The sequence below is a fragment of the Zalophus californianus genome, chromosome 9, assembly GCF_009762305.2.
Source record: "Zalophus californianus isolate mZalCal1 chromosome 9, mZalCal1.pri.v2, whole genome shotgun sequence".
In the NCBI taxonomy this organism is placed as follows: Eukaryota; Metazoa; Chordata; class Mammalia; order Carnivora; family Otariidae; genus Zalophus; species Zalophus californianus.
In genome coordinates, this window is record NC_045603.1 from 9,936,522 (window position 1) to 9,953,921 (window position 17,400).

Sequence of the window (17,400 nt, forward strand, 5' to 3'; positions counted from 1 at the left end):
AAACAATGAATCATGGAACACTACATCAAAAACTAGTGATGTAATGTATGGTGATTAACATAACAATAAAAAATTTAAAGTGAAAAAAATAAAAGATATGATACAATTGGATATGAAGAATCAAAGCTCCATTTTTTTCTGTTCCATCTCCTTCAGGAATCTTTGTTTCAAGACATTGACCTGTTACAAAAACATGGAATTGTAAGTATTTTTTCAATTTTCAATGTAAGTAATTTTTCAGTATGAAATTGTTCAATTCAGGGTTCCTCAGCCTTGACCCTATTGACATTTGGGGCTGGGTAATTCTTAGTTGCGGGGGGCTGTCCTGTGGATTTGTAGGGTGTTTAGCAGCATCCCTGGCTCCTGACCATTTATTATATGCCAGTAGCACCCCTCTTAGTTATGACAACCAAAAATTTCTCCAGACATTGTCAAGTGTCCTAAGGGGGCAAAACTGCCCCTAGTCAAGAACCGCTGGTCCAACTGGAGGTATCCAGAGCTACCTACCTCTGTCTTCATCAACAGAAAATTCAGTTCTGTGGCAGGTGATTAGAGTAAATGATGTTGACTGATACTGGACTTTGAGTAAGTAGATGAATTTCACCAGCAGTTCACTGATAGTAAAACTTCTCTGACATTATCTCTTGAAGTCCTCACATTTAATCTCTTTCAGCTGGATTTAGAAAATAGGAGCAAGAGAAAATCCTGGTCCTTTGGTGATGTAGTTATTTGCATTCCCCAAGGGTAGAGGGAAAAAAATTTAATTTTAAAAGAACATATTCATAATGAAGCTCTCTAGAAGGAAAGAGATGAACTGAGGGGGTGAACGTGTGATAAATTTGCTAGCTTTTCCACCAACAGACTTTTCTTTTGAATTCCTTGTTACATTGCCATGGTCTCACTAACATTCTTGGGAAATCAGGGCACAGCCAGAACATTTGGCAGCGTGCTGGGTATGTTCTACTCAGATATTTCCAGAACATTTGGCTACATGGTGGGTGGGTTCCACCTGGCTGCTTGTATAAAATTGGCATCGTGGTGGAAGGAGATGGACACAAAAGCACATGACATAGTATGGGAGCCTTGCAGGCTGGCATTTTATCAAATCTGCTGCACCCATTCTTTTATTTACAGAATGTGGCTGACATTAAGAAACTGAAGTCAGTAGGAATCTGTACCATCAAAGGGATACAAATGACAACAAGAAGAGCACTATGCAATGTCAAAGGGCTCTCAGAAGCAAAAGTGGACAAGATTAAAGAGGCAGCCAACAAACTTATTGTAAGCAAAATCAATTCTTTGTTATTTTAGCTTAGAAGGGCCCTATGAGTCTCTATAGCCTTTCTCATTGAGTGCTAGAAACTTGTCATGAACACCAGAAACTACTGTGGGAACTCTGAATTTCTATAGATCACAATCTGTTATAATCCTCATGTTAACTTTTTATCACTTCAGTTTCAAAGCAACAACAATTAATTTCTGATAGATTGAGACAGGTGTTAAGAGACTTGAACACTATAAAGGTAATTATTTTTACCAAAACTTTTTTTTGGTCTCCTTTTATATTAATTTTTCTCCCTGTCTGTTTCTCTGCTTTGACTCCTCCTTATTTTTGCTTTGTCTCCTCAAATATAATATCTTTGGTTGCTGCGAAGCCCTCAGCACCAAAGAAGTTGCCCTCTCCTGGTATAGGCCAGTTGGTAAGAGACCATTGGGTTAGAAATAAACTATCGGTGTGGGTCTACATGTGTACCGTGGAGATAAATATGACAAAGAATATGCTCACTGAGGCAGATGAGCTACAGCTGAGCTGAACTCGCACCTTGTAGCTGGCCCACAGACTATGAGTGGCCCATGCAGCTGAGAGGCTCCAAGCAAAAACATATGCCTTTGACTCAAGCTTTTGTGTTAAACTTTTGGGGGCCAGTGGAGGCACTAGCTCTGGCAACAGTAATGTGCAGAATGATAGGCACCAAGTCTCTCTCTTTGCAGAACAAGTCTCTCCATGTCTACATATGTATGTAAGGGTCTCATTCCCAGCAAGTCCTAGAAGCTCTCTTCACTGACAGCCATTTGATTTCCTTCCCCAGAGGCAGTTGAGGTGTGGCAGTGATGACATTGGCAGTATGGTCCTGAACTTGGAGAGGACCTAGCTGAACTGCTCTGAACCCAGCTCAGTTGCTCTAACTTCTTTTTTTTTTTTTTTAAGATTTTATTTATTCATGACAGACAGAGAGAGAGAGAGAGAGAGAAGCAGAGGGAGAAGCAGACTCCCAAGGAGCAGGGAGCCCGATGCGGGACTCGATCCCGGGACCCTGGGATCATGACCTGAGCCGAAGGCAGACGCTTAACCATCTGAGCCACCCAGGCGCCCAGTTGCTCTAACTTCTGAGTAAGCTCAGGCAATATACTCTCAGACCAAATCCACAATTGCCCTAGAGCAGTACCCAGAGTTTGCAAAACTGCCAATTTATAGCTCATAGGCGTTGGTCTTATTTTCTTTGCAAACTAAATCCCATTATCAAAGAAAAGAATCCCTCTCCTTCTCAAGCAGCCACTACTATACCCAGAGTCTGCATCCTTTCTTAACTAAAGCTGTTTATTCTTAGAAAGAGATTGAGAGAGAGAGAGAGGGAGGGATGGATGGAGGGGGAGAGAGAAAGAGAAAGAGGTTAACTTCATAGTACAGTGGTTCCAAACATTGGTGTGTATCAGAATGACCTGGACTGGCTAATAAAGAGCACACAGGCCCAGACTCATTGAAATAGGATAGGGCCTGGGTTGTTTCTTTCTTTCTTTTTTTTTAAGAGTTCCGAATTCAAACATTTTATTTATTTATTTATTTATTTATTTATTTATTTATTTATTTATTTATTTTAGAGGATGGGGGAGGGGCAAAGGAAGAGGGAGAGAGTCCCAAGTAGGCTCCAAGCCCAGTGTGGAGCCCCACGTGGGGCTTGATCCCACAACCCTGAGATCATGACCTGAGCCAAAATCAAGAGTCACTCAACCAACTAAGCCACCCATGTGCCCCCCCTGGGCTTTCTTAACCCCCTGTCAAGTTCTCCAAAGTTTGAGAACCACTGTGATAGTTTAAAACAAAAAGGGAAATACATTAGGGGTACCCGGGTGGTTCAGTTGGTTAAACATCTGCCTTTGGCTCAGGTCATGATCCCAGGGTCCTGGAATTGAGTCCCATCTCGGGCTCCCTGCTCAGTAGAGAGCCTGCTTCTCCCTATTCCTCTGTCCCTCCCCACTGTTCGTGCTCATGCGCTCTCTCTTTCTATCTCAAATAAATAAAATCTTTTTTTTTTAAAGGGAAATACATTAGACCATGTCATTAGAGCACATCAGGGCCTGTTCTCACTAGTTATACTACTGCATCAGCTATAGCTCATTGATTTGTCAAATAAGTAGTATTTCTACCATTGCAATACATTGTCTCATGAATAGTAAACATTGGAATTTCTGTGCTCCTTGAAACTTCCAGAGCTAGGGGAAAATGATGCTGTTCAATGAAATCAGTGGAATCATTTGGTAAAATACCATTTTGCTTTATGCCATAAATATACCTCATTTAAACTTTACAGCTACCCTATGAGAGAGACACTATTCTTATCCTGATTTGACCCAAAAGAGGAAATTGAAGTACATCAAGATTAAGTAGTTTACCCCAAATCATACAACTAATAAGTAGATTACAGACTTATTTTGAACCTAAATAGGGTAGCTCCAGAGCCTGTTTTCTTAACCATGATCTCGTGCTGTCTTCAAAGACAAATGAACTGTAGCTCATATCAAATGATGACCCTAATTATCAAATAGAGAGTTTGGGGCAGCATTTGAAATAAAACCATCATCTTATACCCCTTTGAACCTTTCCTTTTGTCTTTCTGTAGGAACCAGGATTCTTGACTGCCTTTGAGTATAGTGAGAAGAGAAAGATGGTTTTCCATATCACCACTGGGAGCCAGGAATTTGAGTGTGTATCTCATATTTTTTACAACCACTAGACACAATCTTGGGAATATTGTATCTCTTTTCTTGAGTTTGTTAGAGATAGCTTCTTTTTCTGAAGTAGTAGGTTTTTTTTTCTTTCTGAAAGTCTACTGAAGCAAACAAATTCCAGATGATTTGCAGAAGCAGGATTAAATTTGTTGCAAAAAATTCAGACCCAAAATATAAGTCGTTTCTGAATCAGCCTGTATTTTAAAAACCATCTTGAAAATCAGTTTAACTTTTCATTTCCTTTTCTTCATGTTGATAAAGGAAATTCCATTTCACTTTTGGCTTTACTTAAAAATCAGTCATTTAAGTTGAATATTTTAGAAGAAATAATCCAGTGGTTTTTTTGCTCTTTAGCATCAGCAGCTTTAACTTCCCTTTTTATTTACTCTCTCATGATTCCTGAGACATAGTTATCATCTTCCTAATGCAAGTTGTCTAAATTGTGGTTTTTTTCCCCCCCCTACCTTACTAGTCAGAATTACTAGTTGTAGGTTAGATGAGTGGCCAAGAGCAATTTGAACAAAAGCAGTATTTCCACAAAATAGTCCTCAAAACCCTGTCCTCACAAGATATTCCAAGAAAAAAGGATTTCATAGTCAAATATTGCATCCAATTGGATGTCTGCCAGGCAGTTCAGACTTCATAGGTCCAAATCCAAACTTCTGTTATCTGTCCCAGATCTGCACCTCCCAAAGCCTCCCTCATCTCAGATCTGCCTCTTTTCTGATCCTCAGAACTAAAACCTTGGTGTCATCTTGGCACTTTGTTTTTTTTCCTCTCATACCCTAACTCTTACTCATTAAGGAATCCTGTCTGCTCTGCTTTCAACAACAAACCACTCAATTTCTTCAACAAATAAATTACAAGGAATCAAAAAACAGATGAAGTCAGTGTTGACCTAGAGATTAAAAGAGATTTAAAAAAGACATATTACCTAATCCCCAATATGTGGATTTTATTTGGATCCTGGTTCAAGCACAGTATTAAAAAATAAGATATATATGACACAGTTAGAAAATTGAACACTTACTATATAGTTGATATTAAGGAATTACTACTTTTTTAGGTAATAATGATAATATGATTATCTTTAAAATAAGAGTATTCATCTTTTAGAGATACCTATTGAAATATTCAGGATGAAGTGATATGTTGTCCAGTATCTGCTTAAAATAATATGAAAAGGGAGGGAAGTAGTTGGAGGTTTATATGAAAAAAATTGACCATGAGTTCATAGTTGATAATTGTTGAAGCTAAGTGAGAGGTACATGATGGCTCATTATTAATACTGTTTTTGTCCACTTTAGTTTATGTTTGAAACTTTCCACTATAATGTTTATATATTTTTCCTATGTGTGTATATATGTGTGTTTAGAAAAAAAAAGAGGAAATAATTCAATTAATTCTCCACCACTTCCTCCACTGTTACCTTACTCGTTTAAATTACCTGTTAACATCTCCTCTGGAGTATTATAATAACTTCTAGCTTCTCTCTTTTTCAGACCTTGCCCCTACTGTTTATTCTTCACACAGGAGCCAGAATGATCTCTTTAAGACTTAGGTCAGGGGCCCTGGGTGGCTCAGTTTGTTGAGCATCCAACTCTTGTTTTTGGCCCAGGTCATGATCTCTGGGTCATGGGATTGAGCTTGTTCTCAGGCTCCATGCTCAGTGGGGAATCTGCTTGGGATTCTCTCCCTCTGCCCCTCCCCCCACTATCTCTTAAAAAAAGAAACAACAACAACAAACTTAGGTCAGATAATGACATTTCTCTGCCCAAAACTATTCTAATGACTCATCATCTCAGAGCAAAAGCCAAAATCCTCTCTAATCTAATTTCATCCTTTATTCTTTTCTCAGTTTGCTATGCACCAACCACACTGACTTCTTTGCTATTCTTAGAACATGCCAGATACACTCCTGCCTCAGGGCCTTTGCACTTACTGTTTCCTCTGCCTGGAACACATTTTCCTCCTATATCTACATGGCTTGCTGTCATCTCTTTCAGGTCTTTGCTAAAATGTCCACTTCTCAATGAGGTTTCTCTGGTCACTTTATTTAAATATTTAAACTCCCAATAATAAAAAACAAAACAACAACAAAAAAGTCCCTGCCTTCATCCTCTGTACTCCTTATCTCCTTTCTAGATCTAATTTTTATTCATACCATTTAATAATATCTGACATACCACATATTTTACTTATTTACTTACCTATTACTGTTCATTGTCTATTCTCCCACTGAATGTATATTCAGTTGACTTTTCGAAACATAGTCCCAAGCACAATATGAACAACCCAGTTAATAACTAAGACCATTTGTTCAAGCTCCAATTCAGTTCTAAAGAATAATGAGACTTAAGTCTATATAGCACATTTCCTATTGGTACCCCAAAGTAAGATCAAGGACAACAGGGCTTATATGTTGTTTTGTTGATCCATCCTGCTCATATACAGCAGAATCTGTGGTCTAAAGAGATAGAGTGTCATTTGTTCTGCCAAGAATTCCTGTTTGTGGCAGATAGATAGATAGATAGATAGATAATGACACAAATGATACACTTTCTCCTTTCTTGATCTCTCTATTTCTGTTTCTTTTACTAATGCTTACTTTTTATTTCCAGTAAGTTGCTAGGAGGTGGAATTGAAAGCATGGCAATCACAGAAGCTTTTGGAGGTAGGTAGAACCTTAATATTTTGTTATATGAAAAAAATTATATATACACACATACATATATAATAAAAAAAAACAACCAATAGTACATTGTATATCTACTTTGAAACTTATGTTAAAATCTCAGTTATAATATAGGATCAGTCTGGGCTTAAAATACATTCCGACGGGCGCCTGAGTGGCTCAGTCGTTAAGCATCTGCCTTGGGCTCAGGTCATGATCCCAGAATCCTGGGATCGAGCCCCGCATCGGGCTCCCTGCTCCGCGGGAAGCCTGCTTCTCCCTCTCCCACTCCCCCTGCTTGTGTTCCCTCTCTCACTGTGTTTCTCTGTCAAATAAATAAATAAATAAAATCTTTAAAAAAAATACATTCCAACATTAACAGAGAGGTCCTGTTGGCATTTGTCATCTTTTTATCTCTGAGTCCCATAGAAGAAGAGAGAATTTTCTTTTTCTCATTCCTTCAGAAGGTAGTTGGATAATGAGACCAATCTGATTTCTAGGATATGCATGTTCCATGAACATAGTAGATTTTTTTCTTCCCTGATTCTATCTTCTAGTTTTCTTCTTCTTTTTTTTTTTAAGATTTTATTTATTTATTTGACAGAGAGAGTGAGAGAGCACAAGTAGGGGGAGTGGCAGAGGGAGAGGGAGAACCAGGCTCCCCGCTGAGCAGGGAACCCGACCCAGTGCAGGGCTCAATCCCACGATCCTGAGATCATGACCTGGGCCAAAGGCAGCCATTCAACCGACTGAGCCACCCAGGCACCCCTCTGTTTTTCTTCATAACAGTTCATTCATACCTATTTTATATGCTGTGCCTTGCAAATCTAGTATCTGCAATCCTTAGGGAACTAGTCTGTTTTGTTGTTGTTGTTGTTGATGTTTCTGTTGACATAGAGAAATAAATCTGGTTTTTATTATTTCTGTTGACTGTCAGACTTAGTGGCTTACTCTCTTGTGTACTTATTGATATTTGTGTGCTTATTGCCTGATTTTGATCTATGGGAGCTCACTGGACCTAAACTGTTGAGTGGGGAAGTTTTTCTCCAGAGAGAATTTGCTTTTGTTGGGAGGTAGGGCATGCCACCAGAGACTACTTCAGCTTTCCTTTGAGGATCTCAGTGCAATGGGACAACCCTAGGCTCTCCTTCCTTGTAGTAGGGTCTTAAACTTTCATTTATATGACTGAGATGAAAAAGCTCAGTATTTTTTTCCCCATATAAGGAAAACCCAGTTCTTTCCTACTGTATATTTTTTTCCTGTGAGTCTCTTTTACTATTCACACAAACACTTCACTTCTGACACTTCTGGTCACCAAATATATGGACGTTTCCCCCCACAACAACAAGCAATTCTTGGACACCTGCAGGGTATCCAAGAATTCAAGTCAATTCTGACACTCTCTACCCAGAGGTAGCATCAGATTCCACAGGCTAAATAAGGGCTCAGTCCCATAAGAATCCCCGTACCTGTCCCCTGCCTTCAGATGCCAGTTACAAGCCCAGGTTATTACCAGTGCTTCTGACCAACCGGCTGTAGGTCCAAAATTCCAATGTCCCCTTCCTTGGGTTTGATTAATTTGTTATGGCAGCTCACAGAACTCAGGAAAACATTTACTCATGTTTACCAGTTTATTAAAGGATATGACAAAGGATACAGATGAACATTTAGAGGGAAAAGATGAGTAGGAAAAGGTATGAGGGAAGAGGTGTGCAGCTTCCATGTCCTCTTTTCTGTTATCTCACAATGACTAATCCTAAGGAAAACTTGGTGTGAATAAATTTTTTCTAAAGGACAGTTCTGTGAACAGATACCTTTAAAAAGTTATTTTTACTACTGTTATTTGTATTGCAGGATCCATCCATGACACAGTCGTACTTTATGTGTAAGATTTGACAGTTGGAAAGAAAATCATACTCTGAGACTATATTTCATTCTTTATGAAAATATCTAGAAATTAACTATGTGGCTTTGGTGTTTTCTATATTTCGCAGAATTTCGTACTGGAAAAACCCAGCTCTCTCATACCCTCTGTGGTAAGGATACATAACAACCACAGTAACAATAATAATCATAGTAATCACTTACTAATTTACTTTGTACTTGGTACTTTGTATAATCTCATGTGATCTGAAATTTGCAAGGAAACTAAACTGCCCATGGTTACACAAATACCAAAGCCAGTCTTTGAATGTGTGATGCTTGAGGTAATGTTATATCTGCTACACTCTGAACACCTGAATGGAAACAAGGAGGAAGTGAATGGGTATATGAGTGTAGTATTGATGGTGGGGAGAGGCCCTCACTGTCTCCATTTTACCCATTCCATCTTTCCTATATTCTATCGACAAGAATGTCACAAAATTGGGCTCCTGGGTGGCTCAGACGGTTAAGCGTCTGCCTTCGGCTCAGGTCATGATTCCAGGGTCCTGGGATCGAGCCCCGCGTCGGGCTCCCTGCCCAGCAGGAAGCCTACTTCTCTCTCTCCCTCTGCCTGCTGCTTCCCCTGCTTGTACACTCTCTCTCTCTGTCAAAAATAAATAAAATCTTAAAAAAAAAAAAAGAATGTCACAAAATCAGTTGAGACCTAGAATCTCTAACTTTCCATGAAGTAAAGATGGCCTTCAGAAAGATTTAAAAATAAATTTTTCTAAAACAAAATAAACAAAATACCTCCTTCTGTACAAAGGTGTTACTCTGCATTTCTTTGACCTAAGCAGAAGGAGCATGGCCACGCAGTTAAGAAGCAGATTCTGGAATCAGAATACCTAGCTCCAGTCTTGGCTCTACCATTAATAACTGTGTGACCTTGGGCAAGTTGCTTCACCTTTCTAATTTTCCCCATCAGTAAAAGAGGAATAATGATAGTGCCAAATTTAGGGTTGTTTTGAAAAATAAATGAAATAATACATGAACCTAATATAAAGAAATTCTTTAGTGTCATTTACTAATACTTATAACAAAAGTGCACTTTAAAATTTGACGTGCATTAATTGAAAGGTTACTTAAATGAGTTATAAAGCATAAATTATATTTGTGATTGTTTCTTATAGGAAGAAAGTAATAAATTCTATTCTTTAGGAGAACTAAAAATTGTGAGATATTGACATTGTTTGTTGAAGTACCATGCTGATGGAATCCTTATGGTTATATTACTGGTTAGTAATATAAAAATATAACATGCTGTTTAGGAACTAAAGGATCATGATTTTTTGCCAGATTGGTGAAAGAATTGCAACCAACATAAATCCTATGTTAATTTATGTATTTACTTGTGCAAAGTTTATTCATTTCTATTAATATTTCATTTTTTTAATTGCTTCCTAGTGACAGCTCAGCTTCCAGGAGCAGGTGGCTATTCAGGAGGAAAGATTATCTTCATTGATACAGAAAATACTTTGTAACCTTTTTATTTAAATAAGTTGCTAGCATAATAGTGTGTTGTAGTAATGTTACCATAAAGAAAGTTTAAAATATATCATTTGTGTAATCATCCCCTAAACCAGCAATAATGAGAAGAGCCACAGGAAAATCAGTTGTTGGTAGAGTTTTCAAATCACTTTTTATTTAAAAAGTTTCACTTCTCTAGATGTGTTCAGTGTAAAATTCACAAAATGAATACATGAGAGGAACTTATATTTTATTTGGTTTTTTTTTTAAGATTTTATTTATTTATCTGACAGAGAGAGAGAAAAAGAGGGAGCACAAGCAGGGGGAAGGGCAGGCAGAGAGAGAGGGAGAAGTGGGCTCCCTTGCTGAGCAGGAGCCTGATGCGGGGATTGATCCCAGGACTCCGGGATCGTGACCTGAGCCAAAGGCAGACGCCCAAACTGACTGAGCCACTCAGGTGCCCCTATTTTATTTGTTTTTAATCCTCTTACTTCTCCAGAGGTACTTAATAGTTAGGAAGAAGATTGTTGACTCACTCAAAGTCATGGTTCAAAATAAAGGGAAAGGAAAGAAGAGAACAAAAGCACGGAAGGGAAAAAGGCAGAACCTTACTGGGTCACAGAAAGAATTGTAGTTTAATTGAAATGTGAGATGTTTCAGAATTAAGGCTGGAAAGGTGATTTGGGTCTTAGCTATGAAGGGCTTTAAAATCAGATGATGGGTATAAATCGATACTTTTGCGATATTCTAGGCAAGTAACGAGAGCTTGAGCTAGGCTGGAAGCGGGAAGAATAAAAAGAAAAGGACAGGGGCATCTGGCTGGCTCAGTGAGTGGAGCATGTGATTCTTGACCTCAAGGCTGTAGGTTCGAGCCCCATGTTGGGTGTAGAGATTACTTAAAAATAAGAATCTTAAAAAGAAAAACGGGACAAGAAATATTAGGGAGGAAAATTGATAGGACTTGATGACTATATTTGGTAGACAAAGGAAAGAGAGGTTTCAGAAACTACTGTCAGTTTTTTTGTCTTATAATGGGAGAATAATGATGCTAAAAGACAGAATTGGGAAGATCGTGTTTCAGACAAAAGGTGTGTTTCATTTCAGTGTGTTAAATATGAACAGGAGGACATCCACATGGCAGGTGGAAACGTTGGACTCTGAGAAGGGGTAGGGCCAGAGACATAGACGGAATAAACAGAAGGGCAAGAGAACTTAGAAGAGAGGAGAACTGAGAACATAACTTCCCAGTGTGCCTAAGTTTAGGAAGTGGGACTAAAAAAGAGGATGCCATAGAGACAGGGGAAGCAGGAGGAAATCTGGTTGTAGAAGCTGAGCAAAAGGAAAGTTTCAAGAAGAAAAGTGTAGTAGCACTGTTCCACGAAGAGAGAAAGAAGGCACAAATTGAGAAAGATCACTGAAGTCTGAAATTAGGAATCCAAGAGAGCATTTGTAGTAAAGGAAGATGATGGAAGCTTGTTGCAAATAAACAGTAAAGAATGGAGCCAGTGTGTTATTAACCAACAAATAGAAGAAGAAATACAGTAGTTTGAGGTACCAGGTTCAGAGGAAATTGTTTTTTTTTTTTTAAGATTTTATTTATTTATTTGAGAGAGAGAAAGAGAGAGAGCACACGAGGGGGGAGAGGGTCAGAGGGAGAAGCAGACTCCCTGCTGAGCAGGGAGCCCGATGCAGGACTCGATGCAGGACTCGATCCCAGAACTCCAGGATCATGACCTGAGCCGAAGGCAGTCCCTTAACCAACTGAGCCACCCAGGCGCCCCAGAGGAAATTGTTTTTAACAATAGAAAAGACTTGCACAAGTGTGTAAGGCCAGTCACAATGAAGCCCCAGCCTAGCTCTCCAAGCTCCTTCCTCACTATTACCGCTATTAGAGGCAAAGGGATCCAATCTGTTCTAGTCCAGTATTATTGTCTCTAAAACATGAAAACATTGTACATCAGCAATTAGATTTAACTATAAAGATAGTCATTATAATTGGTCATTATGATTTCTTGCATCCCTAATTTTATTTCCTGTATCTTTGTTTTATCGGAGTACCTACTCAAGTCATTCTTTCAGAAAAGTAATCTGGGTGGTAAGCTTTGAGCCCTAGCAAATCTGAAAATGACTGTATTTTGCTCTCGCTCTTAAATGTGAATCTGGCCAGTCAGAGAAATTTGCATGGTATATTTCTATCCTCCTTGGGTATTTGATCAGTCTATCCCTACTGTCTATCCCTATCCTTCTGAATCATACAAATCCTTTAAGGCTCTCCTTTGAAGGCCTGCCTTTTTTAATCTTCTCTAATTACCCAACGTAAAAAACCTTGTCCTTCTTAATCTGTTATAGAATTTACTACCTAAAATACCGTCTTAGAAGAAAAAAAAAAAAAAACAGAGAGCCATGTGCAGAAGACTTTATTTGGAAATAGGCCTAAGAAGACTCTGAAGGAGACTCCACACTTGGGGAAGGAGGGTGGAATGCCACATAGGGCGGTAGCAAGAGGAGCGCAGCTGGAGTTCAGCTCATTTCAGAAATAGTTGATTAAGAATGGTTCTTGAAGAGGGAGGAATGGTTCTTGCAGATGAGCAGCCACTGTTTGGGCAATTTGGATTTTATCAAGAATGGTAGAGAGGAGCAGTTAGGAGCCAAGTCTTATGCAAGAAGGAGTAGGGAGGACAGCCGGAGGGGGGGGCGGACAAGGACATTCAAGAGCCCCAGTGGAATGTTCTCATTCCTTTAGTTTCTTTCTTTTTTTAAAATATTTTATTTATTTAGAGAAAGAGAGCATGAGCAGGGGGAAGGGCAAAGGGAGAGGGAGAAAAAATCTCAAGCAGACTCCTCACTGAGTGCAGAGCTCATTGTGGGGCTCGATCCCAGGACCCTGAGATCATGACCTGAGCTGAAACCAAAAGTTTGCTGCTTAACTGACTGTGCCACCCAGGCGCCCCTCTAGTTTCTCTTACATGTACACTGCTCTCTCTTGATATTTTCCTTTTTATATGTTTATAGTTTGCCTTCTTAATTATGTTTTCTATTTACCTGTAATGTGGATTGTTTTATGACTCCTTAGGTCTTCCACAAAGCATTGGTAATTGGTTAAAATGGTAATCAATTCCATATAGTAATCGGTTAACAAATATTTATAAATTGATTTGAACTTCCCTTCAGCATAAGCCCAACTTTTACACTTTCAGTCACATAGTAACCAGGTTCTGTAAAAAGTGAAATACTGAAAAGCATTTTTACTGTGTCTTCCAAGTCTTTGCCGTCTTTGACCTGTTCACCAAAAACATCTACTGGGTATACTCAGTAGCAATGGAAGATTTTAGTGGTTGTCACGGAAGCTCTGAAGGAAAGAACACGTGTAGTGCATTAGACAATCCACTTCTACACATACCGGAGCTAGTTGTAAACATCACAAATAAAATTGTAATTTGTCCTCGTTTTACAGTTATAGTATGATCAGTACTATATAAACACTGTAAACAAAGTGAAATGAGAACACAGACATGTTTTAGCTCGCTTCATTTCAGAGAATACTGTAGGCATATTTGGGATCACCAAAGACCTAAAAAAAATGTTGATTACGCCTTTATAGTTTAGATAGGATGTAAGTGATTATTAGCATCTTCAAAAATACCTTTGCAGGTACTCTGAATGTGCCTCCCTATGAATTTACTAATTTCAGAAAGCTAACACAAGTCCTTTAGAAGAAGGGAGATTTTAAACCCTAAACAAACTGAAAACAATAGGTCGATAATTTCCTTCTGACCCTTGAAATTCCTTTTTTTTTTTTAAGATTTTATTTTTAAGTAATCTCTACACCCAATGTAGGGCTCGAACTCACAACCTCAAGATCAAGAGGCACACACTCGAGGGGCGCCTGGGTGGCTCAGTTGTTAAGCGTCTGCCTTCGGCTCAAGTCATGATCGGGATCGAGCCCCGCATCGGGCTCCCTGCGCAGTGGGAAGCCTGCTTCTCCCTCTCCCACTCCCCCTGCTTGTGTTCCCTCTCTCTCTCTGTGTCTCTCTCTGTCAAATAAATAAATTAAAAAATCTTAAAAAAATTTTTTTTAAAATTTATTAAAAAAAAAAGAGTCACACACTCAAATGACTGAGCCAGGCACCCCATGATCCTTGAAATTACTTATTGCTCCTTTGGTTTATGTAGTCAAATTTATCATTTGTTGGCAACTCATGGTTAACAGTATATTAAATTACTTCATATTAAACAAGCGAAGAGTTTAAAGAGAGTGAATTAATTCACTTTGAAGTGACTTGAATTATAATTCAGTGATATTATCTTCCTAGAATAGATCTATTTTTTACAGAACTGAGATCAAAAGAGAGTCACAAATCTTATTTTTTAGTTTTTCTCTTGTAACTGATTTGCTACATAATCCTGAGTCATTTGCCTAATCTCTGTCAGTGTCCTCATTTGTAAAATGTAATATAGGCCACAACAACTAGCTTCCAAAGTTATTGTAAGGATTAGAGTATTTAGTATTTAAATTCATCACTGCCTCGTCATTTCTATCACTGTTATCACTAACTAAGTTATTTATTAATTTGGGTACTTATGAAAAAGAAAAATCTGATACAGATTTTAAGTGATTATTAGCATCCTCCAGAATACCTTTGCAGGTATGATGTTTGCCTCTCTGTTAGTTTACTTACTTAAGGTATTATTTTTTGTAGTTGTTCTAAACTTTTTTTGGAATTGATTTATTGGATCCTTAATTTTGGCATACTCCAGCCGTCCAGATCGCCTTCGGGACATTGCTGACCGCTTCAGTGTAGACCATGATGCAGTACTGGACAATGTCCTTTATGCACGTGCATATACTAGTAAGAGCCCCATGTAATTGGATGCTTGGGCTGTTTTAAGGTTGGCAGCACTGATTTGCTATTTGAGTGATACTTACAACATTTTGATGCTGTTCTGTTCTCTTTTCATTTTGCTTTCCTCCAAATTTATTTAGTCAGTCCACAGATTTTATCATCTGGCAAGCCCTGAGATACTAAAATGCCCTCAAATGATTTCTTGTTCTTGTCTTTGAAATGGAGAGTAACATTCTTTTTGGATAATGTAGCATTTGGCATGCATGCTAAGGCAGAATGTGAAATCATATTTAATAAAGCCATGAGCAATTAAGAAAATTCTTTTAGGACTCTCTTTTCCTTGACTCCAAGAACATAAATGATCTTAGCCTCTGCTTCTTCTAGCTGTTATAACATTTTTCTCACTGCATTTCCCACCAGGTGAACATCAGATGGAGCTACTTGATTATGTAGCAGCCAAGTTCCATGAAGAGGCTGGCATCTTCAAGCTATTGGTACAAGCTTTTAAATACCACTCCCTCACAGAGCTATTTAGCATATTATTTTTCTTCTATTGATTCCAATCCAAATTAACTTCTTCTTTCCATTTCCATATTTATTTTTACATTAATCCTGTGCAGATCATTGATTCAATAATGGCACTTTTTCGAGTGGATTTCAGCGGTCGTGGGGAGTTGGCTGAACGGCAGCAAAAATTGGCCCAGATGTTGTCACGACTCCAAAAAATCTCAGAAGGTAGATTTTTAAAATAAGTGGTGCTATCGGAATAGCATCTGTGACTGTTGAGTAGGCTTTGCAGAGAAGCTCAGAATAATGTCAGGAGGCAATACATGTTTAAAAATAAAATTACCTTCATGGGAATGCAGTTCTTTTTTTTTTAAACCAAAATACTGATTCTAATACGATAAGTACCTAAATAGTAATAACAATAATAACTTTAAATAAATTAATTCATGTTATCAATGAAAAAATTGGAATGTAATATTGTTTATAAAATCAATTCATAGCACAGTATTCCTAAACTCTGAAATCGAAGCAGTGAACTTTTTATATTGCTATTCCCTTAGTTTCTTAATTTTATTTCTTGATGCAGAATATAACGTGGCTGTGTTTGTGACCAATCAAATGACTGCTGATCCAGGAGCAACTATGACGTAAGCCCCAATATTCTGCTTTTGTATTTCACAAAGGTTAATATCAAAAGGGTTAGAGTGAAGAATAGAAAATAATTCCAAAATGATCAGTCCCAATGTGGGCACAAATATATCACAAATCACTGTATTACACAGTGAATATTACTTCATAATTGCAAATATCACTTGTTATCCAGAGTCTATTTTTCTCTAGTTCTTTATAGAATAAAGCAAGAGTTCAACCATTTTTAGAGATGCTTTGGGCTCCTCTTTTGTCTAGGGCTAAAAAGATACTGGAGGGCAAAAAGAAAAAGATAAAAATTTATATTCCATATACATGAATGGCTTCTATTCAGTATGATAAACTATCAGCCTAAAAACAAAAAAAGGAGGCTCTGTGCAGGGTATACAAGAGATACATTTATAAGAGGTCCTATGAGAGAAGTCTCCTGTTAGAAGAAACAGAATTTCAGTTCTCACTTAGGCATGTGCAGAATCTGTTGAGGTGTTTGTGCACATCACATACTTATTGATGGCTCTGCTTGACAGATGGCAGTGAACAGAAAGGCAAGGAGAGCTAAATAAAGTAGGATGATGAAAACAGAAAATTCAAAGAAAGATTAGTTGCCACCATCAAACATTTTGAGCATTATGTATCTGAATAAGCAATCAAAAGAACCCTGAATTCATGATTTCAATCTTTCCAACAAGTTTTTATTTAGAAAATTGTTTAACCAGAGAAAAGTTGCAAGATTAGTACAACGAATATACATATATCATTCAGCTAAGTTTTTCTATTGTAAACATTTGCCACATTTTTTCTCTCTCGTGTTTTGTGTGTCCATGTGTGTGCATGTGTGTAAGTTCTCTTTCTCCGTACGTACACACACATACTCAAATATATATATGTGTATTTTTTGTGAACCATTTGAGAGGTTTTCCACCTGAACCGTTGAGGATTATTTACGGACATTATGACACTTCCTCTCTTAATAATTGAGCATATTTGTTGTAAGAACCAGAACATTCTCCTACACAACCACAGTATAACTATCACTGTCAAGAAATTTAACGCTGGCATACTAGTGTTACCTAATATACATTTATATTCCAGCACCTCCAATTATCTCAGAAATGTCTGTTATAGTTGCCGGGGTTTTTTAATTTTGTTTTTGATTCAGGACTAATTGAGTATCAAACACGGAGCTGGTTGTCTTGCCCCTTAAGTCTCCTTTAATCAGAACGGCTCTTCAGCGTTTGTTAGGCTTTTATGACACTGACAGTTTTGAAGAGCACAGGCCAACTGTTTTTCAGAATGTCCCTCAATTTGGAGGGTATTTTTCCTCATTAT

General features: G+C 38.1%; 1 protein-coding gene across 6 annotated transcripts in view; it reads left to right on the top strand.

Moving 5' to 3' along the window:
• The window catches only part of DMC1 (DNA meiotic recombinase 1), a 39,475-nt gene that overhangs the window by 2,259 nt on the left and 19,816 nt on the right, over positions 1-17,400 (top strand). For 4 of the 6 annotated variants that reach the window (XR_003519917.2, XM_027594076.2, XM_027594077.1 and 1 more), the window contains exons 3-12: positions 157-201; positions 1,135-1,281; positions 3,900-3,982; positions 6,630-6,682; positions 8,677-8,718; positions 10,010-10,082; positions 14,831-14,922; positions 15,337-15,410; positions 15,537-15,651; positions 16,010-16,070. Coding sequence is in view for 5 of the 6 variants with exons in the window: in XM_027594076.2 (XP_027449877.1) it covers positions 157-201; positions 1,135-1,281; positions 3,900-3,982; positions 6,630-6,682; positions 8,677-8,718; positions 10,010-10,082; positions 14,831-14,922; positions 15,337-15,410; positions 15,537-15,651; positions 16,010-16,070 (785 nt within the window). In the remaining variant the exon portion in view is untranslated. The remainder of the gene's footprint in view (positions 1-156; positions 202-1,134; positions 1,282-3,899; positions 3,983-6,629; positions 6,683-8,676; positions 8,719-10,009; positions 10,083-14,830; positions 14,923-15,336; positions 15,411-15,536; positions 15,652-16,009; positions 16,071-17,400) is intronic. The other 2 variants (XM_027594078.2, XM_027594080.2) reach the window with 2 other exon arrangements.